Raw genomic sequence first — 27,598 nt, forward strand, 5'->3', positions numbered from 1 at the left:
TGGCCGACGGACAAAGAGAAGTCGAAGCATGCTTCGACTTCTTGTGTTTCTTGTGTCTCTTCCTAGAGCATCCCAAAGACTTGGAGTGGGACGAAGAGGACTTGGGGCTCCTGCAGCGGTCCCGCAACCTTCCCCTTGTTTGGGACCGAGACCACCTAAGACACAGCATCACCTGCCAGGCCCCAAGCAGCTTTAGGGACCGCTCCCTCAAAGCTTTTGGTACCATGGCCTGGCAGTCCAAGCACGACTTGAAGTCGTGGTCGCGTTAGAGAAACCACAAACAGACCAGATGCCTGTAACTGGCATGGCATGGTGACAGGCACCACACAGTTTAAACGCTGTCATCCTCAAAAACATTCCTTGAGACATTCGAAAAACAACAGAGGAGTAGCTCTTCTCCACATCAACACTAACCAGTGGAGAAAGAAAAGAACGTATGTCAGCAAGCCAGGGTGGTTCCTGAATAGGTATCGTGACGTCATATCTGGTGTGGATGACGCCAACGACAGAGGCAAAGTGGATTAATGTCACTTAACGGCTCGCAGGGATAATGCTAATAAAAAAAAAGAAATTTTTTAAAACTGATCCAGTCTGACACCTGGAGGAAATTTAAGCGTAAGGAATCTGCAACTATAAGTAACAATCAGACTAATTATTACTCTGAATGGTTTATTTTGTGCATTTTTGTGTTAGAGATGCAGCAATAAAACTGAACAAATTTCCACATAAGTGTTTTCTATGATGTGAAACTGCCAGAGATCACACAACATTAGAGTCACTGAAGATGTTCCTCGCTCCAGCATAACTTTTTTTAATGCTGGTTAATTATATAATGTGAACCTAACCACGATGACCAGTTTTTTAAATATATTTTTTTAATGGCATTCTGGGTATACATCCATGTTTGTAAAGTAAGTACTTAGGGATGCCAGCCATGATGACCAGTTAATCGCATTCCACAGAATAAAGAATATTTTGCACACACATGCAGGTTTTAGGTGTACAGATGGGTGTTTGCACAAGCTTAGTGGTTGTAACATGACCAAAGTTACAAACACATGTTTATAAAAAGACCATAACCATAGGAGGGAGAACAGTCACTTGAGAGGAGTTGGTGGAAATATCGAGGCTAGGAAAAGGATGGTTTTAAGATCATTCTTGAAGATCAGGAGTAAAGGAGCTCACTTCAGATGAAGAATGAGATTGTTCCAGAGGTTTGGCTAAAGGAGGGAGCTTAATTTCTTGATTTTCTGCATTGCTAGTATCACTCTCAATGCTGTTGGTCAAGATACTGTTATGAAGGTAAATACCAACTAAAACATTTTCTGCCTAAGACCTGGGTGTTAGCAACCTTCACTTTGTAGCCAAAATAGACCTGACAACCACAGATGACGGTGTCACTAAAGTGGACTACCTTGGTAACATCAGATCTGCAAAAACCATAAAAAGAGGGGGTTTGCTTAGCTCACCCCACATAACCTAGGCACTAGAACTACACAGCTGTGGTATACGATGTGATACATTAATGTGCGATAGCTCAAATCAACAATGACACGATCACTTTTCACTGGATAATTAATTTAATGTCACATAAATCAAATTTTTAAACTTGCCTATGCATACAACTACACTCTGCATGGTTATTTATTATTGCAAATACAAAACAACCATACTCAACAACAATGCACAAGGGTAGCTACGTTTCTAAACAAACATATTTATATATTTTTTGTGTTCCAATTTTTTTTTACTCCAAATAGGAGTCGATTATCCTTTCATTTTGTTCCTCCTTGGTTTTTAGTTAAAAAGTTCTGTTGCTCCTCCTTGTGGCTCACAATAAGGTGGTTACATGAAGAATCGAAATGTGATTCCACCCTGAAGTAGCTGCAGTCTCAGGAGTACAAGGCATCTCCTTTTACCCAATCTCCTATGATTCAATATTCATCTCACAATATTATGGGGCTCCTCCAAAACAGAGGTCGATCTGTTTCGGCCTCCTTATTTTAAAGGCCTCTTCTGGATGTGGAAACCGCAAAGAACCAAAGATTTCTTGGAGAACCTGTGTGTTCGCCAAAGGTATTTAATTATATGTGGTCCAAACTGAGGTCTTTCAAACTATCAAAATTCCCAATTTATCAATCCCATTGCAGTCTTGTGTAATGTTCCCTATACAGTCAAGTCATTTATTGAAGTTCATCTATATGGCATCAGCGGAGACAAAAATATGAAAAACAGCCAGCATGGGTTTCAAAGAATACTCCTCTTCCCCAAGTTCCAGTCCTGACGTAGAATTGAAGGCTAACTTCAGCAATATAATTAAAAAGCGTATGTGCTGCATATTTCGGTTCTCATTTTGAAAACGGTAATGTGCAGCACATAAACTCTATTACCTATATTGCTCAAGTTAACCTTTAATTCTGCTGCTTCCACTACATTAAAGAGGAAGGTCTTCAACCTTTGCTTGGACAAAGCTTCAGAACTGATTAATTTCAATTCTGATGGCAACTTATTAAACAGCTTAGCCGCTAACAGTGAGAAGTAGTGACCAACCCTCCTGGCTTTATAGACTCTGGGCACTCAAAGCAGTCCTTGATTAGAAGAGCAGGGAGATCTAGACAGAGAATATTTACAAAATCTGTTCCTTAGATAGAGGGGACTCTTTTTTTGAACTGCTCTAAAGATAATCAACTAAACCTTGAATCTGACCCTTTTATTGACCATCAATCAATGAAGTTGCTTCACACCAGAATGAATGGACTTCTTCCTAGGAAAATTAAGAATCAGATGGGTAGCTGCATTTTAAACCAACTGAAGTTGGTATGGGCACCTAGATTTAATGAATTAGTATACGTTCGTCTACAAGTCACTACTGCCAGCACAATCGTTTTCCATGTTTGAACTGGTTTAATGCTATGAAACAAGTCACAGTAATTGCCCAAATTCATGTGAACAAGAGTTCCTGCACAAACTTAATCTCCCACAGTCCAACAGCGTGGAGGGGACCATAGGTTCCTCAAGATCAGTAAGCCACCATTTCAGACATTCGAGAGGGGAGCAGTTGCCAAAGAAATGTAACGCTGACTTATTGGCATTTAGCTTTAGACAGCTCAAGTTCATCCAGTTTGTCACATCAGAGAGGCAACCTTGAAACCTGTATACCAGGGAATCATTCATCGGCTGGAAAGAAAGCATTCATTTTATAACATCCACCTAGGTCAAAAGATTGAAAACCCAACGTTCCACTATACTGCCAAAGAAGCCGTGTAAATGTTGAAGAAGATGGGACTGAGGGCTGAACATTTAGGGAAACCATGCCTCAACTCTTTGTAACTTGTGGTATAAAGCAGGAGATATAGATGGACAGCCTGAAAACAATCCTATAGAAAGGATTGAAGCCACTGTCTGGCCCTGCAGACAACTCCAGCTGTGTCAAGATGCTCCAACAAGACTGTATGGGAGACGGTATCAAAAGCTGCAAAAAGATCCAAAAGGATCACCACAGCTTTCTTCCCCTGGCCGAGATTAGATTTTATAAACTCTGAGACCGCTAATAGAGCCACCTCGGCGCCAGAAGCAGTTTGTCCGTACAAGCCATGGGGTCACGCACACTCATCTTTTTCCGTGACAAGAAGAGATTCTGTCAGGCTGACCTTTGCTCAGCCTGACAGACACTCTTCTAGTTCAGGTCAGGCAGCCAGGAGCTGTACAAGCACTAAATGCGCAGGTGCCTGGCTGTCTGAAGTGAACTATGCCAGACTGAGGATTTCACAGCCCTGTGGGCGTCACCTCCTGAGCCTGGTAAAAGTGCCTTGACGCCCTCTCCTTCATGACAACCGGGATTATCACTGACCTCGGACCTGGGCACTTCAGTTTTAAGCCCTGACGTGCCCAGGGCCAGTTGTCAATCAGTAATACCTCGTCACAGAGAGGGGTAGGGGCAGCAGTGTCATTGACCCTATCCCACTGTGTGATGAGTGAGGGACAGTCAGCTCTTTTCATTGGCTGACCTAAGGTTAGCCTTTAACAGGGGGGTAGTCCCAACCTTCCTGGGATCTCCGGGGCTTCCCTCCCGAGCCGCAGTACAAGTAACTTTTATGTTTTTGAATGTCTAGTCTGTGCTGCATTTCTGAATGGATACATTTGTGAGTGAATGTTGTGATTGTGTGTGCATGTGTGTGAATGAGTGAGCATGTATGGCCCCCTCCCTCCTAAAATTACAGCCCACCACTGTCAGTGGTAAACCATGGGCGGACACCAGATTGAGTCGCATGCAAGTTGTTATTGCTCTCTATAAACTGGAAAAGCTGTTTGCTCACCAATTTCTCCAGAATGTTCTGCAAAGCTGGAAGCAGAGAGATTTGCCTAAAGTTGGTAAAGATGGAAGGGCCGGCATTCAGTTTCTTCAGCAGAAGCACCACCTGCATTACCGTCCATCCATGAGGAACAGATCCTAATTCCAATGATTGATTAAATATCCTATTGATAGTTAAATTCACTGTTGGAGCCACTCATTTTAAAATACTGGGGGAGGGAGAAAGGATTCAAGGGGGATCCGGAATTAGCATTAAGGATGCTACGGAGTGGATTGATACGGACTGGATTCAAACTAAGAAATTGGCTCAAATGCCTTCAGAGAAGACCCATGCTCATATCCTGGTCAGTTGGTGCGAGATCAGTGGCACTGGTAGCCACACAATTATGAAAATGGGAGTAAATGTCCGCAACCTTCTAATGGAAAAACTAGGAAAGACCGTCATATAACGATTTCGATGCAATGCAGCCACCGGGGATGGAAAAGACTGAACGATCATAAATATATGCCTTGATGTATTATTATCTGATTTAGCAATTTGACTTAAAAGGCCTCAGCCTGCGCTCGCCTAATATATTTTCTAAAGCCCTTCAGGGCCCCTTTATATTCATTTTCGTTCCACCTATTTGCAACGTGTTTTTCCTCCAGCAGCACAGAAGAAAACCAGGAAGCTGATGGTTACTGTCTTTTAGGGGATCCCTTACACAAAGGAACTTATCGAATGTCTGTGATTAAACATTAAAGTATTAACATCAGTCTCCATATTCCCCTTTAGGTTAATCCCAGAAGGCCCCAAGGCCGCTAATAAATTGGTCTCCAATTTTATGCCAGGGTCGCACAGGAATTACTGTCTTTGCATCTCCCAGAGAAACTCTCCTGACAATGATAAAGGTGCCATGAAATGATTAGACCATGCCACCTCTTGCGGTTTATCGACTATTTGTGGTGTGGGGGGAATTAATGAAAATGAGATCCAGTGCATGGTCATGCTTATCTCAAGGTCTTACAAGTCTTTGCTTAAGATTAAAATCGGCCATTGCATCAACCAGCGGGCTAACTGCCTTACAGGCAGGATCATCTATATGGACAATGTAGTCAATAACCACAATGAAACAGGCATCCAGCAAATAAAAAAAGAGGAGCGACTGCATTAACTAATACCACAGCGAAACTTGGCCCATATTCTGGGGCATGATAAATCAAGGCTCCAGATAAAGAAAAAGCGTGTCACATCTTAATAAAAAACGCTTGTTCCTTTCCTTTACCCAATCCCTCTAATTTTCTAATCGTCCACAGGAAACTTGATTGTTAAATCACTGCAACCCTCTCTCATTCTGTTTTCTTGATCTATGTGCAAGAGAGCGTAACCATCATGTACGACTTGGCAATAGCCTGAACAAAGGACGCAGCTAACTACGTTTAATTGATAAATAATACCTCCCATAGAATAAAACCGTATTTAATTCCGATCTAGAACCACTTCACCTTTTAGATTTTCTCATGCCTGAGACACAAGGGGATGTGCACATGGAGAAATAAGACGGCCATGTTGTTAGACAAATGTCATCATATAGTTTATGGAGAAGTGTGTATAATCAGGATAAAATCAATGCCAGTTCTATTAAAACAGTTACAGAAGGTCACGCGAGGTGGTCTCAAAACTGTATTGCAAGGCACAGCAGTCTGAGAAAATGCTGTCAATTACTGTGTCATATGTAATAGGGTCACTTGACCTTATTGTAAATGGGATACCGAAAAGCTCGAGGGCCGATAGTATGTCAATTTCAGGTTAAAGTAAACTTTGCTGTAAAGTCCCCCTTCCCTTTACCTTTCTCTAGATAACTAGACATTACACAAACAACTATATGAATAGGCTAGCTTCCTCCCCTTACACCTTAAGCATTTTGTTACTGATTTAAATTTTAGATAAAACAATGTGTACAGGAGACCATCAAACCTTTTCCTGAGTCAGTCTTTGGAGATGAATTCCCGATGACAGCATGGCCGCGAACATAGTGAGCATGTACTGTTGAACTTTGCATATCCCAGCTGCCAACGAATTTATAACTGCAGTGAGACCCACTTTTTCAATCACACTCTGGAAAGCACTGGGTGAATGCCGAGTGATTCTGCACAACGCCTGGAAAACATTTGCAAAGAAGGGAGAAAAACGGAGATTATGCTAAAATGTATTTTATAACTCAAAAGATATATATTTTCTATAAAGCATCAAAAGATTCATGTACGCATTTAATTTAATTTCTTTTACAGGTGGGAGGAAGTAGTGACTTAATTTAATTTTAATTATTTTCAGTTGCAGTCATAATCCTACTTGGTTCATGAATTGCAAAGATAAAACTGCTTTCCTTAATTTAAATGACTAAATGACTACAGTGTATGCTCTGAGCCATCAAGAAATGCCACAGCAGGAGACGATGAGAATTTTAATAAGAATCTAGCATGTAATGAGAGAGAAAAAAATTGCCATACGAAATATACTATGCTCTACCATTCCAGCAAGAATATATTTTTATAAACAAACCAAATTACATTTACTTTCTTGAGCGAGTCTTCAAACTAGGAGGCTTTAAAGTTTGTTCTTTATTAGTTGAACCTCCAAAGTCACAGGAAACACCAACTGAATTATCTCCTAACATTATCAGCAAACTATGTGATCCGCATCATGTCCTCCATTCCTTCTAGACCACACCTTCTTTTTATATAAATGGTTATTCATTTCAACTGGCTCCATCGATGCAAGTTTCGGATCTGGCCAGTAATTCGGAATACTTGCACTGCAGGCAAATATCTGTGTTTTTTTGCTTCCTCAACTAACGGTGGGTGGCTACCAGATTCTAGTCCCTGCTGCAGGTTTTGTGATTTTCTTCCAAACAAGTGCACAGGCATTACTTATCTTCTTTTTTACAGTCGGTAAGGTTTTATTTTAGGGGTTAGAGTTTGGCTTCTTGGGAGCAACCAAGGGGCGGATCGAGAGCACCATGGCTGAGGGGAGGAGTTGAAGTAAACAGTACTGGAGAAGCAGGGAACACTGGTGAGACTTTCCCTGTCAGGGTAAAGCATACTTGATAATAGGGGATTACAAAGGAGAAGGCGGGGTAGTGGCGTGGGTTCATCTAAATTGAGCAGAGGAGCATGCTGTCCAGCAAAACTCATGTGATGACATGGCCTTTCCCTTTTGGGGGGATGTAGGAAGCTGGCTCTGTATATGCTATATCAAAATTAGATATAGGAGGTCATTACGAACATGGAGGTCTGGACCGCCAGGCCGGCGGTGGCGGTCATTGCAGCCAACAGCATGGCGGTCCAGACCACCATATTCTGAACACAGTAGTACCACCCACTGCCAGGCCAGAATTGACCGTCGGGCTGACTGTAGGCACATTCGATCTACCGGTGGAGGCCAGACCGGCGGTGGGATTATGACCCCTTTTCCACCAGGGATTTCCTGGCAGGATACCCCACCAGGTAATCCCTGGCAGAAAGCATATGGGTGACAGGAATACTCATCCCTGTCACCTGTATGTGACATGCCGGGCCCCCCCTTGCCACTACAACCACCCTCCCCCCAAGCCCCTAGATCCGCCCCACCCCCCCACCCCAAACACCGATCCCCCAAACATCCACCCCCCAAAACTCCATGTAGGCCCCCCAGCCTGACCCTCACCATCCTCCACCCCAACCCTAAAATCAGGATCCCCCAACCCCCCACATCCTCATGCACCAATTCACTTATATGCACACATGCATACATTCACTGAGACACTCCCCCCCACACACATACTCACACACATCCCCATGCACTTGCACACACACCCCTCCCCCTTCTCTCTTGGACAGCATTTACCTCTTCCGTCGCACTGCTCCGGGAGGGAACAGGCTGCCTGGATGCTGCTCCGCCGCCATCGCTGCCTCTCCATACACCGCCACGCCTATGAATGCATCATCATAGGCATGGCAGTGTCTGGACTGACGTGGCAGTGAAGGTGGAGCAGCATCCACCCCTGCCACCGACCACCAGCATGGTACATGGGGACCCTCATCGCCATCAATGGCGGTGAGGCTCCATTCATCATTTGGCGGTATGCTACCACTGGCGGTCTTCCGTTGACCACGTTGGCGACCGGGCATCCCGCTAAAATCAAAATGACCCCCCCTAGTGTGCACAGTGTCCAGGGGTTCCCCTGTTGCTTGAAAGAGGCAATAATAGATAATACTAATACTTTATTTGTGGTAGTGTGGTCAAGCAGTTAGGCTTATCAGAAGGTAGTGTTAAGCATTTGTTGTACACACACAAGCAATAAAAGAATCAGACACTCAATGACATCTCTAGACCAATAGGATTTTTATGTAGACAAATATGTTTTGTTAATTTATTTCTAGAACCTCAAGATTCAGTTTGCAGGTGAGTACATAAAATGTAAGGTACTTTACATAAGTATAATCAGAACTTTGAATGGAATCAACAATGTATACACTTTTTTTTTTTTTAAATGGCAAAAAACTATTTCAAAAGTGGACACTGCAATTTTCAAAAGTTCCTGGGGGAAGAAAAGATTGTACAGTTTTAAAGGTAAGTATTCGACTTACAGTTCCTATCTCCGGGGTGGGGGTAGTCCGTCGTTGTGGGTTCAAGTTAACCCCAAATACCATCCACCACCAGCAACACACGGCCGGTTGGGTGCAGAGGTCAAGGGAGAGCCAAGTGAACGTGGGCTATGGAGATAGGGGGTACGCGGAATCCGGTCAGCCAGCAGTTAAGTACCAGCGGCTGGGAGGGCAGACCGGGGAGATTAGAAAAGCACTGGAGGGGGCACAAGTAGGCACCAAACACACACCCTCAGCGGCACAGGGGCGGCCGCGTGAGGGTTCCCAATGCAGGTCTATAGGGAGACCCCGGGTATCACCAAGAAGCTGCAGGTGAGGTCCGGGGGGGGGTGTCTCAGGCACACCAGTGGTCAGACAGAGAAGAGGGCCACCTGCCGGTCGATTCTGCACCGGGAGTCAGGTTCTGAAGGCCTGGGGGCTGCAGATGCAGTGGGTCCTTTAGTCATCGGGTATCTTTGTATGGAGCTCGCAGTCAAGGGGGGTCCTCTGGATTCTCTCTGCAGGCGTTGTCGTCTAGGTTTGGAGGTGGGCTCTTGCTCCTGATCGCCTGGGGACCCTTTTCTTGCTGGTTGGACCACATGGACACGGGCCGTTGTCGTCGGGTGCACAGGGTTCAGGACTCATGCATCTGGAGTGAGTCCTTAGTTGTAGGTTTCTTTTGGACAAAGGGGCTGTCCTTGGGAGTTCTTGGTCCTTTTGGGTGCATGGCAGTTCTTTGGAGATGTCAGAGGTCGCTGAAACCACTGGACACGTCACTGTTCTTTTTGCAGGTTCTTTGAAGCAGGAGACAGGCCGGTAGGGCTGGGGCCAAAGTAGTTGTCCTCTTCCTCCTTCTTTTGGAGGTTTTCAGCTTAGCAGTCCTTCCTCTTCTTGTAGGTCGCCAGGAATCTGGTGAGCTGGGTTCAGGGAGGCCCTTAAATCCTGGATTTAGGAGCGTGTTAGGGGGCAAAGGGCAGTGGCTACACCCTCCTCGTGCCCACCCCCTTTGGAGAGGGGGGCACATTCCTATCTCTGTTGGTCCCTGTCCTCCAAACCAAGATGGAGGATTCTGCAGGGAGGGGGTCACCTCAGCTCTAGACATCTTAGGTATGGTCCTGGCTGGGGTGATCACTCCTCCCTGTTTTCCCTAATTTTCCCGCCAGACTTGCTGCCAAAAGTGGAGCTTTGTCCGGGAGCAGGCATCACCACTAGCTGGAGTGCCCTGAGGCACTGTAATCCAAGGCTTGAGCCTTTGAGGCTCACCGCCAGGTGTTACAGTTCCTGCAGGGGGAGGTATGAAGCACCTCCACTCAGGGCAGGCTTTGTTTCTGACCACAGAGTGCACAAAGGCACTCACCCCATGTGGTCAGAAACCCATCTGAAAGTAGCAGGCTGGCACAGACCGGTCAGTCATACACTAGCAGTTGGGCTAACATACAGGGGGCATCTCTAAATCTTCCAAAAAATTCTACATTGGCATCAGCATGGGTTTATTGTGCTGAGAAGTTTGATACCAAACCTCCCAGTATTCAGTTTAGCCATTATGGTGCTGGGGAGTTCGTAATGACGAACTCCCAGCCCACATACTCAATATGGTTACACTGCACTTACAACGTCTAAGAATGGACTTTGACACTGTAGGGGTATATTGCTCATGCAACTATGCTAGAGGGGTGACTTATCTATGCCATAGGCAGTGGTTTGTGGGCATGGCACCCTGATAGGGATGCCATGTCGAATTTGCCTGTTTCTCCCCACCAGCACACACAAGCTGCAAGGCAGTGTACATGGGCTGACTGAGGGGTCTTCCGGGGTGGCATAATACATGCTGCAGCCCTTAGAGACTTTCCCTGGCCAAAGGGCTTTTGGTACCATGGGTACCTTTTACAAGGGACTTAACTGTGGGCCAGGGCTGTGCCAATTGTGGAAACAAAGGTACAGTTTTAGGGAAAGAACACTGATGCTGGGTCCCGGTTAGCACGGTCCTAGCACACTTTCAATCAAAGTTGGCATCAACACTAGGCAAAAAATGGGGGGGGGGTAACCATGCCAACAGTGGCACTTTCCTACAGGGAGTAAAGTACTATTAGGACTGTGGTCACTCCTGTGGGTAAGAAGAAAAAGTTACCTATCTTTACAAAATACATTTCTGCTAAATACATAGGTGGTCATTATGAACATGGCGGTAAACACCGCTCCGCCGGTGAAGGCTGGCAGTCCGGACCGCCAAATAATGAAGCATAGGAAATACAAGTAGCAGTCCATCCACACACCGCCATCTTTGTAGTCCCGACGAGGACGGAGGGGGCCGCCCACAGGCTGGCGGAAAGGTCCTACCCACCCACCAAATAATGAAACAGAAGACCGCCATAATTTCCAGGGCGGGAACCTCCGCCAGGCAAAGCATGGTGTAAATGAACAAAATAAAAGGACACACTCACTGGAGGCACACAGAACACGCCGACACAGACATGGAGAGAGAGTTGGAAATAATGCCAGTGTTGCTCCTTGCCATATACCTCCAGGACCGTGACCAATGACTGTAAGTGCCACAGCCTAGTACACATGGGAAGAAAGGGCACAGTTACACAACCCACCCCACCCACCCTGCAACGCACTCCCACCCCCTTCCACATCCTAAGCCAAACATACCATAACAAAATGCACTTACCAGACACAAGCCAACAAAGACCTGCACCAAAGTACACACATGTGCACATCACTCCTCCATAGTGAAACGCTGTACAACGTCACCATATTGTGCCAACAGCACCACTGGGCACTGAAACTTTATTTACAAAGACATTACATCACGTACAAGTAAGGCCATTGGCCAGTCCATTACAAATAGCCTGAGGGGCCAAAACAGACCGAACTTGACTCCCACATGTGCAAAGGGTACTTCAATCAATGGGGCAGCCAGGCACCTCAGGGAACAGGGGCAGGGGATGATGACTTATATCTGGAAGCGGGGGGGGGGCTTGGGCTTAGGTTTGGGAGGTGAAGGGGTTTGGGCTTGCCCTTGGAAGGAGGGGGAGTGGGCTTGGACAGGGAGTGGCAGAGGGACCTGGGGCAACACTGGGCTTCTTCCTCCTTTGGGAAGGAGCACAAAAATGGGAAGGGCGGACTGGGGCGGACTTGGAATTGGAAGGAGTGGACTGGGCAAGGAGATGGGCACGCTTAGGAACAAGATGGGGTGGGCCAGTGGGGCCGAACAGGTCAACACAGAGTAGGAAAAGCTTCTTAGGGGCAGTTGGAGGGGATTTGGAGACAGGTCTAGGAGTGGAGGTTGAAGGAGTGCTTGTACCAGGTGTAGATTTGCTGGATGTTGATGCAGGTGCCTGTAAAGTATGCTGATGTGTGGTGGGTGTGTGTGGTGTGGATGTGTGTGAATGTTTGAGTGTTTTGGGAGGAGGGGAGTGGACACAGTGGGAGAAGACAGGCTGACAGTATACATGGAGGTTGTCTAGGTTTCTGGCAGGTCTGGTGAGTGTGCTGCAAGTGTCTGTCAATGTAGTTGTGGTGAGTGCAGGTTTGGTGTCTGGGGTGCATGTCTGGATGTCAGATGTTGTGGTGACTGCATGAATGGGGCAGCATCAGTGACTGTGGGTGCAGTGTGTGTGGGTGTGCATGGTGAGGTGAGAGACAGGGTGGCGGGAAAGGTTGACACACTGGGGGAAGTGGATGTTGTATGTGCTCTGATATGTTGGGTGTGTGCATGTTTGTGATGGGAAGTGTGGTGCATGTGTTTGTCAGTGTGCTTTTTGTGTGCATGGCTGTCTGTATGTGTGCTTGGGATGGGTGAAGGGAGTGGGGTGCTGGAAGGGGTAGAGATGGTGGGGACGGGATGACTGCCATCAAAGAGAAGGCCAGAGCCTGGAAAGATCTCTGTAGGCCAGACATGGCACCATGAATGCCTTCCAGGTATGCATTGCATTGCTTCATCTGGGATGCTAGCCCCTGGATGGCATTCACAATGGGTGTCTGCCCTACAGAGATGGTCATCAGGAGGTCAATTGACTCCTCCATGAGGGCAGCAGGGCTGACTGGGGCAGGGGATAAGGTGCCTGGGATAAAGTAGTCGCCCACCCTCCTGGGTGAGCGGGCACGGGCAACTGGGTGGGGAGCAACTGGGAGGGAGATGATGGCATTGGGGGGTGGCGGAAGATGGCATAGAATGGGTGTTCCCAGTAGGGTCTGCCACCACCAGGGAGCTCCCATCGGATAAGGTATCTGAGTCACTACGTCCAGTGGTAGTTGCCTCCCCTGTGGTTCTCCCCTCGCCCTCCAACCCACTGGTCCCCTTGGCGTCCGTCGACTGCCTCCTTGGAACTGTGGGCTGCTGCATCCCCACTCGCCGGTGCCACTGCTCCCTTGCCAGATGAAGCTGATGAACACAAAGGACACAAGAGCACAGGGGTGGAGAGACAAAACAAGGGGGAACTTTGTCAAAACCTGAATATATGTACATCTCTGGCTCACACACATTCCCATCCAGGTCACACACTTACACGCAGCACATACAACATACGTCATGATTGTGCCCCTGACTAGTGGCCATTACCCCAGAATACACCACATAACCCACAAGAAACAAGGCCCTGATACACTGTGTGAAGTACACCCATGAGAGACCGGGCCCAGTCAATGCATTTACAAGTCCATGAGGACACTAAGCATGGCATATGACAGAAAGGGGACCCCCCATGGGCCTCTAGAGACTGCCCAAAGTAGCCTTCACACCATCCAAGGGACTCTGAGGGGGTAGGACTGCAGGAACACATCTGTCCAAGTGCTTGGCACTAGGATGCATACATACCACAGCACCAACATACATCCATCAAAGCAGTATCAAAACAGTGTTGGTACTCACCCCCTTGTGGCTGCTGTGCTGCCTTCAAGCTCCCCTTCCTCGTTGGGAGGCCTTCCCCAGCTGGGCCTCTACCGTCTTCCTGGTCCAGCGCCTCAGGTCCTCCCAACGCTTCCTGCAGCGGGTGCTCTGCCGGTTGTAGACCCCCAGGGTCCGCACCTCCTTGGTGATGGCTTGCCACAGGTCTTTCTTTTGATGGGCGCTGACCTGCATGGGACACACAGAGCAAAAAAAAACAGACGTCAGTATGTGTGCACCGAATACAAATGACATGTCGTTCCCTATGGAACGGCCATTGTTGAATGGCATGTTTTTAACTCACATACAGTACATGCCAGACAATCTATGGCTGGGCAGTTACACATCGAACCCACATGCATACAGGCATCCGCCACAATCACACACATCTAAGGATGACAGATGCCAACTCACCTGCTCCTCTGGTCACCCATACAACTTCACATACAGGGGTAGGACCCCATCCACCAGCTTCTCCAGCTCCCCCGCGGTGAAGGCCGGGGCCCGTTCCCCTGTAAACTGCACCATCTCAGGACACAGCAGCACACACAGTGGAGTGCTACCCTGCACGGGAATCCGGAGCCAAGTGACAAGGGTATGACAAAATGGCATAGCTACTGCGGCGGTGTGTTCCGTCACCGCCATAGCTACTGCGGCGGTGTGTTCCGTCACCGCTGGCAACAATCATGATTGGCCCAGGTTCCCCATTGACAACCATGTAATCCAATGATCAGGTGCACGGCGGTGAACACGCTTTCCGCCATGACGACTAACGCCAGTGGAATGAAGTCACTTCCACTATCATACCTGGATGGCAGGAGGCTGCCATTTTCCTACCACCACATTACCATAGCCCGACCAGTGGGCTTCATCCAGGGCCTCAAACTCTCTGCTCTTCGTCGCTTGCTGAAATGAGTCTCATGATCCTCACATGTACTCATCTTTGGAAGTGTGTCTACACTGGGATGCCATTATGACAGAGTTAACTCTACACACATTTGCCTGACGGTGTACTTCATACTTTGCGTTTGTGTGTGTTACCTACGTGTTGCACTTACAAAAATACAGTGACATCATGGGATGCAAGTTTAAGTTGATACTCAGATTGTGTTCTTTCCTCCCCCATAGGTACAGACCCATGTGGCGAGGGAGGGCCCCATCAGTATACAGACCCCTGGTTGATCTGGAAACTATGGAGGAACGTCACATTAGTATCACCTACAGACTCAATAAAGCTACTACCCATGACCTCTGTATATTAATGGATCCTGTAGTGAAACCCGCAAATCGAAATCAGCATGCCGTTACTACAACTGTAAAAGTGCTATCTGTACTCAATGTTTTGGCTACGGGCTCATTTCAGGTGACAGTGGGCATGGTTGCAGAGGTCTCAGAGCCAATGTTCAGCCTCATCCTGTCCAAATTCCTGCATGCTTATGTTCAACACATGCAAACATATGTCCAGTTTCCCCAAAGGGCTGAACTTCCCGCAATCAAATCTGGATTTTATGTCTTTGCTAATATCCCCCATGTGATAGGTGCCATTGATGGAACCCACATAGCTCTCATACCCACAATAGTGAATGAACAGGTTACAGGAATCAGAAGAACTATCAATCTGTGAATGTGCAATTGGTGTGCACTGCTGACCAGTACATATCACATGTCAATACCAGCTTCCCAGGCTGAGTCCATGATTTCTTTGTCCTGAGAAACAGCAGTACACCACACAGGATGGAACAACTACAAGGGGACAGAGGATGGCTTATAGGTGAGTGTGTATTACACTGGATCAGTACATAGCTGACAGTCAGGCCAGGCTATATACAAGTAAAGTCAGTTTGTTAAGGTCCTGTTTCGCCCACTTTTGCAGGTGATTCTGCCTACCCCAATGGCTCCTGACATCTGTGAGGAATCCCAGGACAGATGCAGAGAGGAATTATAATGAGGCCCATGGACATACTAGGAGAGTGACTTAGCGCACTATAGGTCTCCTGAAGGCTAGATTTAGTTGCCTCTATCTCTCTGGGGGACCCCGGTGCTATGTCCCTGACAAGGTGTGTAAGATAGTGGTGGCCTGCTGCATGCTGCAAAACTTGGCTGTGAGTAAAGCTATCCCTCTTCTGGAAGAGGAGGGTGCTGTCCAACCAGCCCAGCAACCTCAGAGAGGGGATGAGAGTGATGGTGAGGAAGAAAAGGGGGAAGATCTCAACTCCAGGACCCACCTTATCCACCTATACTTCCAGTGTCTCTAAGGTACTGTTCAATGATGCTGATGTATTCACTGCATAGGTTCAGTCTGACTCATGTAATCGGTAATGTGGTGTCTATAGTCAGTGACAATGCTAACTGATGACTGAAGTGGCATGTGCCCGGAAACCCAATATTAGGTACAGTGTGATATACTTCAGACACTACAGTCCGTTGCATCCTCTCCTGCAATAAAGGTAGGATTATGAAATTGACTGGCTAATGCATACACACTCACAATTCATATCTCATATTGACGAGGGACATATGATTTGAGTGCATAGGTGTATTTATTGAGTGGCAAAATATACATAAGTGCTGGGGCTGTGAAAGGGAGGGGGCACATGGTGCACATACATACTCAGGTACCTATGTTCAGCTGTTGGTAGCACTGGGTTTTGGTCCATGTGGTCATTGGAAGATGGTGTGATGGCAGTGGCATGTCAACAAGGTAGCACAGTGGCACACAAGGGAGACAGTTCAGGGCAGAGTCACTTCCTAGCGCTGGGTTTGGTCTTGGCTGGTGTTTCAGTGGCATGTCTGGGTCTGAGGGCATGTTTGCGAAGCTGGGCTGCAGGGGTAGGGTGCTGGTTTCTTGTGTGTGCACTACCAGTGCCACCAGTCCAGAAGCTGCTGCAGATGTAGAGGCCAGGGCAGTGTCCTGGCTAGTGGTCGGGGCTTGCAGGTGGGTGGGGGGACTCAGGCTGGCTGTGGTAGTGGTGCTGCAGCACCCCTGCAATGGAGGCCATGGTGGCATTGAGCGGTTTCCATTGCTCCATGGCCTTCTGGTGGTGTGCTATCTGCAGCCTCTGATTCTGCTCCAAGGTGGCCAGGATCTGGCCCATCCTGTCCTGGGTATGGTGGTATGCTCCTAGGGCCTCAGATATCACCTCCTGGGCTGCTGCATCCATCCTTTGCGCCTCCCCCTGGGCCACTGATGCCCTCCCACTGGCCCTATCCCCCTGTGCCTGTGTCCCCTGCACAGGTCTGGCAGTCCCACTTGCAGTTGGTCCTTCATCATGCTGGTGGGTGGGTGGAGACTCTGGCATCTGTACATGTGGGCTGCCAGTCCTTGCCTGGGAGGCACTGGTGTGTGATCGTTTGGCCAGGGCTGATGATGGTGGCTGGGTGGTAGGGGTGTCGGTGGTATACTCGGTGTGACTGCTGGAGGGAGACATTCCAGGACTGTGTGATGGGCCAGGGAGTTCCTCTATTTCCAGACATCCCTCTGCACTCTCCTGATTGGGGCCTCTGTCTTCAGGTGGGGCACTGGCAACTCTTTGGTGTCTCCATCCGGGTGGCATGGGTAGTGGTGCCTGTGTGTGTGTGTGTGTGGGGGTGGGGGGGGAATGGACATGTGGGTGCCAGGTACTTTTTCACCAATTGCTGCACTGCTCTGCCCTATTTGATGGTTCTATTCCCCTGTCGTGGCATGCAAGTTCCCTTCGTGTACATTTCTTTGTATTTTATGTAGGGGGCAGAGGTGCATTGTGGGTGCTGTAGTGCCACTGGGAATCCATGCAGGGGTAGGTGACTGTGCACAGGGGGCTGGATGGAGGTCTGTTTGTGGGATAATGGGCATGCAGGGGAGTTGGATGTGGGTGTTGTGGACTGAGTAGGGATAGGGTCCTGGTGGCAGTGAGAGGGGTGGGGTGATACATGCAATATAGGTGGGGTGACTGTTAAGGTATCGTAGTTGACTTACCCAAGTCAAGTTCTCCTGTGTGTCCAGTGAGGCCTCCGGGTGGAGGATAGCCAGGACTTTCTCCACCCAGTCGGTGTATTCGGGGGGGGGGAGTAGGTAGGGGACCGCCACCAGTCTTCTGTACGGCGATGTTGTGCCTGGATGCCATTGACCGAACCTTCCAGAGCAGGTCGTTCCATCTCTTCTGGATGTCATCCCTTGTGTGTGGATGGTTTCCCACTGCGTCGACCTTGTTGACTATCCTCTGCCATAGCTCTATCTTCCTGGCCATGGGTGTCTGCTGCACCTATGCCCGAATAGTTGTGCCTCGACCTTGAGTATTTCATCCACCATGGTCATTAGCTCCCTATCTGTGAAGCGGGGGTGCTTAAAGGGGGTGCCATGGTGTGTGTTGTGGGTGGTGCATTGTGGGCGTATTGGTGAGGGTGCTGTCGCATGGTTTGTATGTGTTTTGGTGGTATATTTGTGTGTGGGGCTTGTGTGATGTTGGGTTCAGTGTATGCGTGTTATGTTGTCAATCTCTGTCATGCTATTGGAAATGCAAAGGATTGTGGAGTATGTGTGTGAGAGTTTTATAGTGTTGTGGATGTGTGTGGGTTTCAAAGTTGCCAATGTGTGCTTTTGATGTTGGTGGGTCCCATTACTGGCCGTGGTGGTCCAGATCGCCAATTGTCGTTCGGCATTCACTATCCACCATGCTGATTTGTGCTTCATTATTTGGTGGGCGGAGGATTTGTCTGCATGGCGGTGGTGGGGTGGGGTGTACTGCCTTTCCGCCATCGTAGGCCCTGGCTGTGGGTGGAGGTTGCAGGATTTTTGGAGGTTTGACTTTTTGGCATCATTATTCGGCGGTGTGCAGTCTACCGCCACTGGCGGTCTTCGGTTCACCATTGTCACAGCGGTCGGTGGTGATTACCGCCAGTTCATAATGAGGGCCATAATCTATTCATGGAGTTCTCACCTTATTTACTATCCTTGCAGACGTCAGACTGGTACGAAAAGCTTTCCCCCAGCAATATCCTTCTAGTTCACCAACTAGTGCTATATGGTTTCAACCTCTTCCTGACATTACGCTACCGGAGAATTTTGAATGCTTAACAGTGTGCTGGCAGCAGTTACTGAACTTTTCCAGTGCCCCGCCAAGACGTGCAGAGAGCAACAGAATGAGTAATGACAGCGACAAATACAGCACATTATATTTTTTCATATCTGAATCGTATCCGTTATTTCACTGAATCATCAGTGGAGGGGAGTCAGCATTGATGACATGTCAAGAAGATTATGTATTCAACAGAAATACTGTTCTCAAAGGTAAGTAACCTTTTCTTCTAAAGGATAGACCACAGATTATTAGCTTAATGAATAGGTCCCACAGCGACACCCATCTGCGGCATTGGTTTGAGTACTAACTGTTAGCCATGGAAATCATGCAACACAGCTCAGGTAAAGTACCGGTTCACTGCATGTCTGAGATGTAAGCAGTGGTGCATGATATAAGAATGCAAAGATGCCTCATTGCCACGTGGCAGATGTCAACACTTGGTGGAGAGCTGTGAAGCTGGGAAGGTGCTCTTTTGTACTTTGAAGTGTTGGTGGAACAATATGACATGTGCAGATGACAGCTTTTAACATACCAGATTTTAATGCACGCCTTTCATACTGGTTGGAATAACCACCAGCTAACATGCAATATCTCCGCTTGCTAGGTAGCGGCTGTAGATATGTCACTCTGTTGACCAAGGTCTTTGATGGACATTCCTGGCTCTTGTTGAATGCTTTGCAGGACAAGTGGGAAACGGAAATTGAAAACAGTGTTCCATGACAAAGAAGGGGGAAGGGTACTGGCTACAGTTTAAAGAAGTACAAGTTACTTACTTTAGGTAACAATAAATCTGGTAGAGACATATTCTAGTTGCACATTCCTTACCTTTTGAATTCCCCAGGCGTCAGACTGGATCCAGACACTTTTATTCGAGCAGTACCTCTGCCCGCTGTTAGCTGACATCGGTTGGCTCAGTGGGCGTCGTGGTCGCCCGTGATGACGTCAGTTTCTTTTCACAACTTTCCACATCAGTAGCGTAGAGCCATGAGGAGCACTGATAATGGTGCGCCAAAACTAGGGCCCTTAAAGGGAAGTTCCTGTCCCTAGAAATCAATTTGCAGAGCGGGGAGGATGGGTGGGTCGGTAAGGAATCTGCAACTAGAATATGTCTCTACCGGATATATCGTTACCAAAGGTAAGTAACTTGTACATCTGATCGAGACTTCTAGTTGCAGATTTCTTACCTTTTGAATAGATACCAGAGCAATACCATCCACGGAGGTGGGCTGCGAACCAAGATCACACCCAAAATTCCTGCAGGACCGAGCAGCCAAAGTAGCTGTCAAGGCAGTGGTGCTTGGTGAACGTGTGGAGAGATGTCCACATTGCTGCCTGACAGATGTCCAGGACTGGAACGCCTGTGCTAATGCTGTGGAAGCAGCAGTTGCTCTGTCTGAGTGAGCGTGCAAACCCTCAGGGGGTTGCTTTTTCACCAAAGTGTAGCACATCTTGATGCATAGGAGGACCCAATGTGAGATGGTCCTCTTTTGCACCGCCTTCCCTTTCTGCACACCCGTATATCCCACAAAGAGTTGATTGTCCACCTGGAAGTCTTTAGTGTGATCAAGGTGGAGTGCGAACGCTCTTTTTCGGTTCAGGCGGCAGTCTCTCCTCCTCGTGTAAGGGATGTGGGGTGCGTAAAAAATAGGCAAGGTGATGGACTGACCTACATGGAAGGGTGTTACCACATTAGGGAGGAAAGAAGCCATAGTGCGAACTATCACTTTGTCAGGGTGTACTGCCAGAAAAGGTGGTTGGATGAAAAGGCTTGGAGCTCACTGAATCTGTGAGCAGCACTAATGGCAACCAAGATCACAGTTTTGATGGTTAAGATCCATAAAGGAGAGTTATGAAGCGGCTCAAATGGAGTACACATAAGATACGTAAGGACTAAGTTTAAATCCCATTGGGGCATGATAAACGGGATAGGAGGAAAGGGATGTGTGAAGCCTTTGAGAAACCTCCCAATAATGGGAGATTTGAATAAAGAAGGTTGATCTGGTAACCTCAAGAAAGCAGAGATAGTAGAAAGATATCCCTTAGGGATGCCCAGGGCACAGCCCTATTGGACAAGGGAAAGAATGAAGAGAAGAACTTCAGAGAGAGGTGCAGGGAGATGATCAACAGATTTGTTGATGCACCATGCCACAAATTTCTTCCAATGACAGGTGCGTACCATTTTGGTGAAGGGACGTCTTACTGCCAAGATGAAGTTACAGACTTCGGTTAGAAGGTCAAAAGCTGTCAACTGTTGCCGATCAATCTCCACGCAAGGAGGCGGAGAGTGAACAGATTAGGGTGGAGAACCACCCCCTGCTGCTGCAACAAAAGATCCTCCCGAAGGGGCAGTCTGATTGGAGGAGCTATGGCCATGTTCAAGCGCTCGGGGTACCAGAGCCTCTGAGCCCAGTCCAGAGCCACCAAGATTACTTGGGCCAGGTCTTGTCTGATCTTCTTCAGAACTCTGGGAAGAAGTGGTATCAGTGCGAAGGCGTACAGGAGGCCTCGACTCGTGACAAAAAGCGTCGCCAAGCAAGTGCCGCCTTGGAAACACCAACGCACAAAACAGCTGACAATGCGCGTTCTCTGCGAAGGTGAAGAGATCTAACCAGGGCTCTCCCAAACTGCTGAAAGAGACCTTGCGCCCACCTCCAGATGGAGATGCCATTCGTGATCGACTATGCATCGTCGGCTGAGTTTGTCTGCCCTCATGTTCAGGGAACCTGCCACGTGTTGAACCACCAGGAAAATGCTCTGAAGCTCAAGCCAAGTCCAGAGAGGAAGAGCCTCTTGACAAAGGGTCCACGACCCCACTCCACCTTGTTTGTTGCAGTACCACATGGCAGTGCACTGCTTTCCCTTTGAGAGAGGGAAGAAATGCTTTTGATGCCAGTCTGTAGGAAGTTGGCTCTGTATATACTATTTCAAAGTAAGAAATAGTGTGCACAGAGTCCAAGGGTTCCCCTTAGAGGTAAGATAGTGGCAAAATTAGATAATTCTAATGCTCTATTTTGTGGTAGTGTGGTCGAGCAGCAGGCTTATCAGAGGGTAGTGATAAGCATTTGTTGTACACACACAGGCAATAAATGAGGATCACACACCCAAAGACTTACTCCAGGCCAATAGGTTTTTATATAGAAAAATATATTTTCTTAGTTTATTTTAAGAACCACAGGTTCAAGATTTGAAGTCAACACATAACATACAAGGTACTTCTCACAGGTAAGTTAGGAACTTTGAATAAAAGCAATATCATATACAGTCTTTGTTAAAATGGCAATAAGCTATTTTAAAAGTGGACACTGCAAAAATCAACAGTTCCTGGGGGAGGTAAGTAATGGTTAGTATTTCAGGTAAGTAAAACACTTACAAGTCTCAGTTCCTGGGCATAGGCAGCCCACCGATGGGGGTTCAAGGCAACCCCAAAGTTACCACACAAGCAGCTCAGGGCCGGTTAGGTGCAGAGGTCAAAGAGATGCCCAAAACACATAGGCGCCTATGGAGAACAGGGGTGCTCCGGTTCCAGTCTGCCAGCAGGTAAGTACCCGCGTCCTTGGGGGCAGACTAGGGGGGTTTGTAGAGCACGGGGGGACACAAGTAGGCACACAAAAAAACAACCTCAGCGGCACAGGGGAGGCCGGGTGCAGTGTGCAAAGCAGGCGTCGGGTTTTAGATAGGATTCAACGAAGGGACCCGGGGGTCACTCTAGCGGTGCAGGCAGGCACAGGGGGGGCGTCTCAGGACAGCCATCACCTGGGCTGGGCAGAGGGTCGCCGGGGGGGGGGGTCACTCCTGCACTGAGGTTTGGTTCCTTCAGGTCCAGGGGGCTGCGCCAGCAGTGCTGGTTCCAGGCGTCGGGTTCCTTGTTACAGGCAGTCGAGGTCAGGGGGAGTCTCTGGATTCTCTCTGCAGGCGTCACTGTGGGGGCTCAGAGGGGTCGTCTCAGGCTACTCACGGGGTTGCAGTCACCAGGGAGTCCTCCCTGTGGTGTTTGTTCTCTGGATCTCCAGCCGGGGGCGTCGCGTGCAGCATGGGAAGTCTCACGCTTCCGGCGGGAAACGTGAAGTCTTTAAAGTTGTAGAAAAGTTGCAAGATTGTTGAGCAGAGCCGCTGCTCACAGGAGTTTCTTGGTCCTGGGGGTCAGGGCAGTCCTCTGAGGCTTCAGAGGTCGCTGGTTCCTGTTGGATGCGTTGCTGCTTGCAAGTTTTCAACTCTGGAGACAGGCCGGGAGGGCTGGGGCCAAAGCAGTTGTCATTGTCCGTCGTCTCTGTAGGCTTGTAGGTCAGCAGTCCTTCTTTGTAGTTAAGGTTGCAGGAATCTGATTACCTGGGTTCTGGGGTGCCCCTAAATACTAGATTGAGGGGTGTGTTTAGGTCTGGGAGGGCAGTAGGCAATGGCTACTGTCCTGGAGAGTGGATACACCCTCTTTGTGCCTCCTCCCTGTGGGGAGAGGGTCACGTCCCTAATCCTATAGGAGGAATCCTCCAACCTTAAAATGGAGGATTTATAAAGGCAGGGGTCACCTCAGCTCAGGACACCTTAGGGGCTGTCCTGACTGGTGGGTGACTCCTCCTTGTTTTTCTCATTATCTCCTCCAGCCTTGCCGCCATAAGTAGGGGCAGTGGCCGGAGGGGTGGACATCTCCACTAGCTGGGATGCCCTGGTGCGCTGTAACAAAAGGGGTGAGCCTTTGAGTCTCACTGCCAGATGTTACAGTTCCTGCAGGGGGAGGTGTGAAGCACCTCCACCCAGTACAGGCTTTGTTCCTGGCCACAGAGTGACAAAGGCACTCTCCCCATGTGGCCAGCAACTTGTCTGGTTTGTGGCAGGCTGGCAGGAACTGGTCAGCCTACACTAGAAGTCAGATTGGTATTCAGGGGGCATCTCTAAGATGCCCTCTGGGTGCATGTTACAACAAATTGCACACTGGCATCAGTGTGCATTTATTGTGCTGAGAAGTTTGATACCAAACTTCCCAGATTTCAGTGTAGCCATTATGGAACTATGGAGTTCGTGTTTGACCAACTCCCAGACCATATACTCTTATGGCTACCCTGCACATACAATGTCTAAGGTTTTGCTTAGACACTGTAGGGGCATAGTGCTCATGCACATATGCCCTCGCCTGTGCTATAGTGCACCCTGCCTTAGGGCTGTAAGGCCTGCGAGAGGGGTGACTTACCTATGCCACAGGCAGTGTGAGGTTGGCATGGCACTCTGAGGTGAGTGCCATGTCGACTTAGTCTTTTTCTCCCCACCAGCACACACAAGCTGTGAGGCAATGTGCATGTGCTGAGTGAGGGGTCCCCAGGGTCGCATAAGACATGCTGCAGCCCTTAGAGACCTTCCCTGGCATCAGGGCCGTTGGTACCATGGGTACCAGTTACAAGGGTGTTATCTGAGTGCCAGAGCTGTGCCAATTGTGGAGACAACGGTACAGTTTAGGGAAAGAACACTGGTGCTGAGGCCTGGTTAGCAGGGTCCCAGCACGCTTTCAATCAAAACTTAGCATCAACAAAGGTAAAAAGTTAGGGGGTAACCATGTCAAGGAGGCATTTCCTTATACAACCACCCCCCCCCCACCCCAAAGGAAAGAGGATGAGACTAACCTTTCCCAAGAGAGTTTTCATTTTCTAAGTGGAAGAACCTGGAAAGGCCATCAGCGCTGGCATGGGCAGTCCCAGGTCTGTGTTCCACTACAAAGTCCATTCCCTTTAGGGATATGGACCACCTCAACAGCTTAGGGTTTTCTCCTTTCATTTGCATTAGCCATCTGAGAGGTCTGTGGTCAGTTTGAACTATGAAGTGAGTACCAAAAAGGTATAGTCTCAACTTCTTCAGGGACCAGACCACAGCAAAGGCCTCCCTCTCAATGGCACTCCAACAGTGCTCCCTGGGGAGTAACCTCCTGCTAATAAAAGCAACAGGCTGGTCAAGGCCATCATCATTTGTTCGGGACAGGACTGCTCCTATCCCATGTTCAGAGGCATCTGTCTGCACAATGAACTGCTTAGAATAATCTAGAGCTTTCAAAGCTGTACACATTGCTTGCTTCAGGGTGTCAAAGGCCTTTTGACAGTCCACGGTCCAGTTCACTTTCTTGGGCATTTTCTTGGAAGTAAGTTCTGTGAGGGGTGTCACTATTGATCCATATCCCTTCACAAACCTCCTATAGTACCCAGTCAAGCCAAGGAATGCCCTGACCTGAGTCTGGGGTTTTGGAGCTACCCAGTTCAGAATAGTCTGGATCTTGGGTTGGAGTGGCTGAACTTGGCCTCCACCTACAAGGTGACCCAAGTAAACCACAGTAACCTGCCCTATCTGACATTTAGATGCCTTGATAGAGAGGCCTGCTGCTTGCAGGGCCTGTAAAACCTTCCTCAGGTGGACCAGGTGATCCTGCCAGTTGGAGCTAAAGACAGCAATATAATGGAGATAAGCTGTACTAAAGGACTCCAAGCCAGCAAGGACTTGATTCACCAACCTTTGGAAGGTGGCAGGGGTATTATCTAACCCACAGGGCATCACAGTGAACTGGTAGTGCCCATCAGTTGTAGATAAGGCTGTTTTTTCTTTTGCTCCTGGTGCCATTCTTATTTGCCAGTACCCTGCAGTTAAGTCAAAGGTACTTATGTATTTGGCAGCACCCAATTTGTCAATTAATTCATCTGCCCTTGGGATGGGGTGAGCATCTGTCTTGGTGACAGAATTAAGCCCTCTGTAGTCCACACAGAACTTCATCTCTCTCTTGCCATCTTTTGTGTGAGGTTTGGGGACGAAGACCACTGTGGACTAGCCCAGGGACTGTCAGAGTGCTCTCAATCACTCCCAACTCCAGCATCTTGTGGACTTCCGCTTTGATGCTTTGCTTAACTTGGTAAGACAGTCTAAATATTTTGTTTTTGACAGGCATGCTGTCTCCTGTGTCCGCATCATGGGTACACAGGTGTGTCTGACCAGGGGTTAGGGAAAAGAGCTCAGCAAACTTCTGGAGGAATTGCCTGCAGTCAGCCTGTTTTTGACCAGAGTGGGTGTCTGAGTAGACCACTCCATCTACAGTGCCATCCTTAGGGTCAGTGGAGAGGAGATCAGGGAGAGGTTCACTCCCTGCTTCCTGGTCTTCATCTGTAGCCATTAACATGTTTACATCTGCCCTATCATGGAAGAGTTTGAGGCGGTTAACATGGATCACCCTCTTAGGGGTCCTGCTAGTGCCTAGGTCAACCAGGTAGGTCACCTCACTCTTCTTTTCTAGTACTGGGTAAGGGCCACTGGGAAGAGAGGTTCTGCTTCTTGTTCTGTGCTGAAGCTGGTTCCCTAGTCTTCTTTCCTTTTCTCTTGGAAAGTTGGGCCACTATTCCAGATTCCAACACTTCTTTTTCACCCTGAGCCCTGCACTGTGCCCTTGTCTTGACACACACCAGTTCAGGGATACCCAGCATGGCTGCATGGGTTTTGAGTTCTACCTCAGCCCATGATGAGGACTCCAGATCATTTCCAAACAGACATTCTACTGGTATAGCCGAAGAAACTACCCTCTGTTTCAGGCCAGTGACCCCTCCCCATTCTAAAGTTACCATAGCCATGGGATGGACTTCAGTCTGATTGTCCGCACTGTTGACTGGCTATGTCTGTCCAGACAGGTATTGTCCTGGGGAAACCAGTTTGTCTGTCACCATAGTGACACTGTCACCTGTATCCCCCAGAGCTTCTACTCTATTCCCATTAATTAAGAGCTGCTGCCTGTATTTTTGCATGTTAGGTGCCCAGGTAGCAAGTGTGGCTTGGTCCATGTAGAAGACTCTTCACTTTTCCCTTGGATGTCTCAACACTCTTCCCCTGGGGAGGCTTTGTGACCCCTTTCTTTTGGTCACCCCCTGTGGAAGTCTTGGTCCCCCTTGTCTTGACCCAGTGGTCTGCCTCTTTTCCCAATTCTTGGGGAGAAATTGGACCTAGGTCTACCAAATGCTGATGCAGTTTATCATTTAAACAATTACTTAAAATAGGTTCTTTCATAAGAAAAAGTTATACAGCCCATCATAATCATTTACATCACTGCCATTAATCCAACCATCTAGTGTTTTGACTGAGAAGTCAACAAAATCAACTCAGGTCTGGCTCGAGGATTTTTGATCCCCCCTGAACCTAATCCTGTACTCCTCAGTTGAGAACCCAAAGCCCTCAATCAGGGTAGCCTTCATGAGGTCATAGGACTCTGCATCTTTACCAGAGGGTATGAGGAGTCTATCCTTACACTTTCCAGTGAACATTTCCCAAAGGAGAGCACCCCAGTGAGATTTGTTTACATTTCTGATTGCACAAGCCCTCTCAAAAGCTCTGAACCACTTGGTATTGTCATCACCATCTTCATATTTTGTTACAATCCCTTTGGGGATTTTTAGTATGTCAGTATTTTCTCTGACCCTATTTGTGTTGCTGCCACCATTGATGGGAGCTGAGCCCATCTCTTGTCTTTCCCTCTCTATGGCTAGGAGCTGTCTCTCCAAAGCCAATCTTTTGGACATCCTGGCTAACAGGAGGTCATCTTCAATGAGGCTGCCTTGAATGCTTCCAGAGTTACTGGTCTCCCCTGTGGAAAAACCAGTATCTCTATCACTTTTGGAGTTAGGGTTTGAGGGATACTGTTCTCCCTAACTAGAACAGGAGGGAGGGAATCATCCTCCTGGTCACTAGCTTCCCCCTCTGTAGGATTATCCTCAGAGGGGTGGTCCTTTG

The 27,598-nt window shown here is 48.2% G+C and overlaps 1 protein-coding gene across 2 annotated transcripts in view; it reads right to left on the reverse strand.

Moving 5' to 3' along the window:
• ULK4 (unc-51 like kinase 4) overlaps nt 1–27,598 on the reverse strand; it is a 1,615,551-nt gene that overhangs the window by 997,193 nt on the left and 590,760 nt on the right. For both annotated transcript variants that reach the window (XM_069211486.1, XM_069211487.1), the window contains exon 21: nt 6,270–6,452. In XM_069211486.1, the coding sequence (XP_069067587.1) occupies nt 6,270–6,452 (183 nt within the window). The remainder of the gene's footprint in view (nt 1–6,269; nt 6,453–27,598) is intronic.

Source organism: Pleurodeles waltl, chromosome 10 (genome assembly GCF_031143425.1).
Source record: "Pleurodeles waltl isolate 20211129_DDA chromosome 10, aPleWal1.hap1.20221129, whole genome shotgun sequence".
NCBI classification, from domain to species: domain Eukaryota; kingdom Metazoa; phylum Chordata; class Amphibia; order Caudata; family Salamandridae; genus Pleurodeles; species Pleurodeles waltl.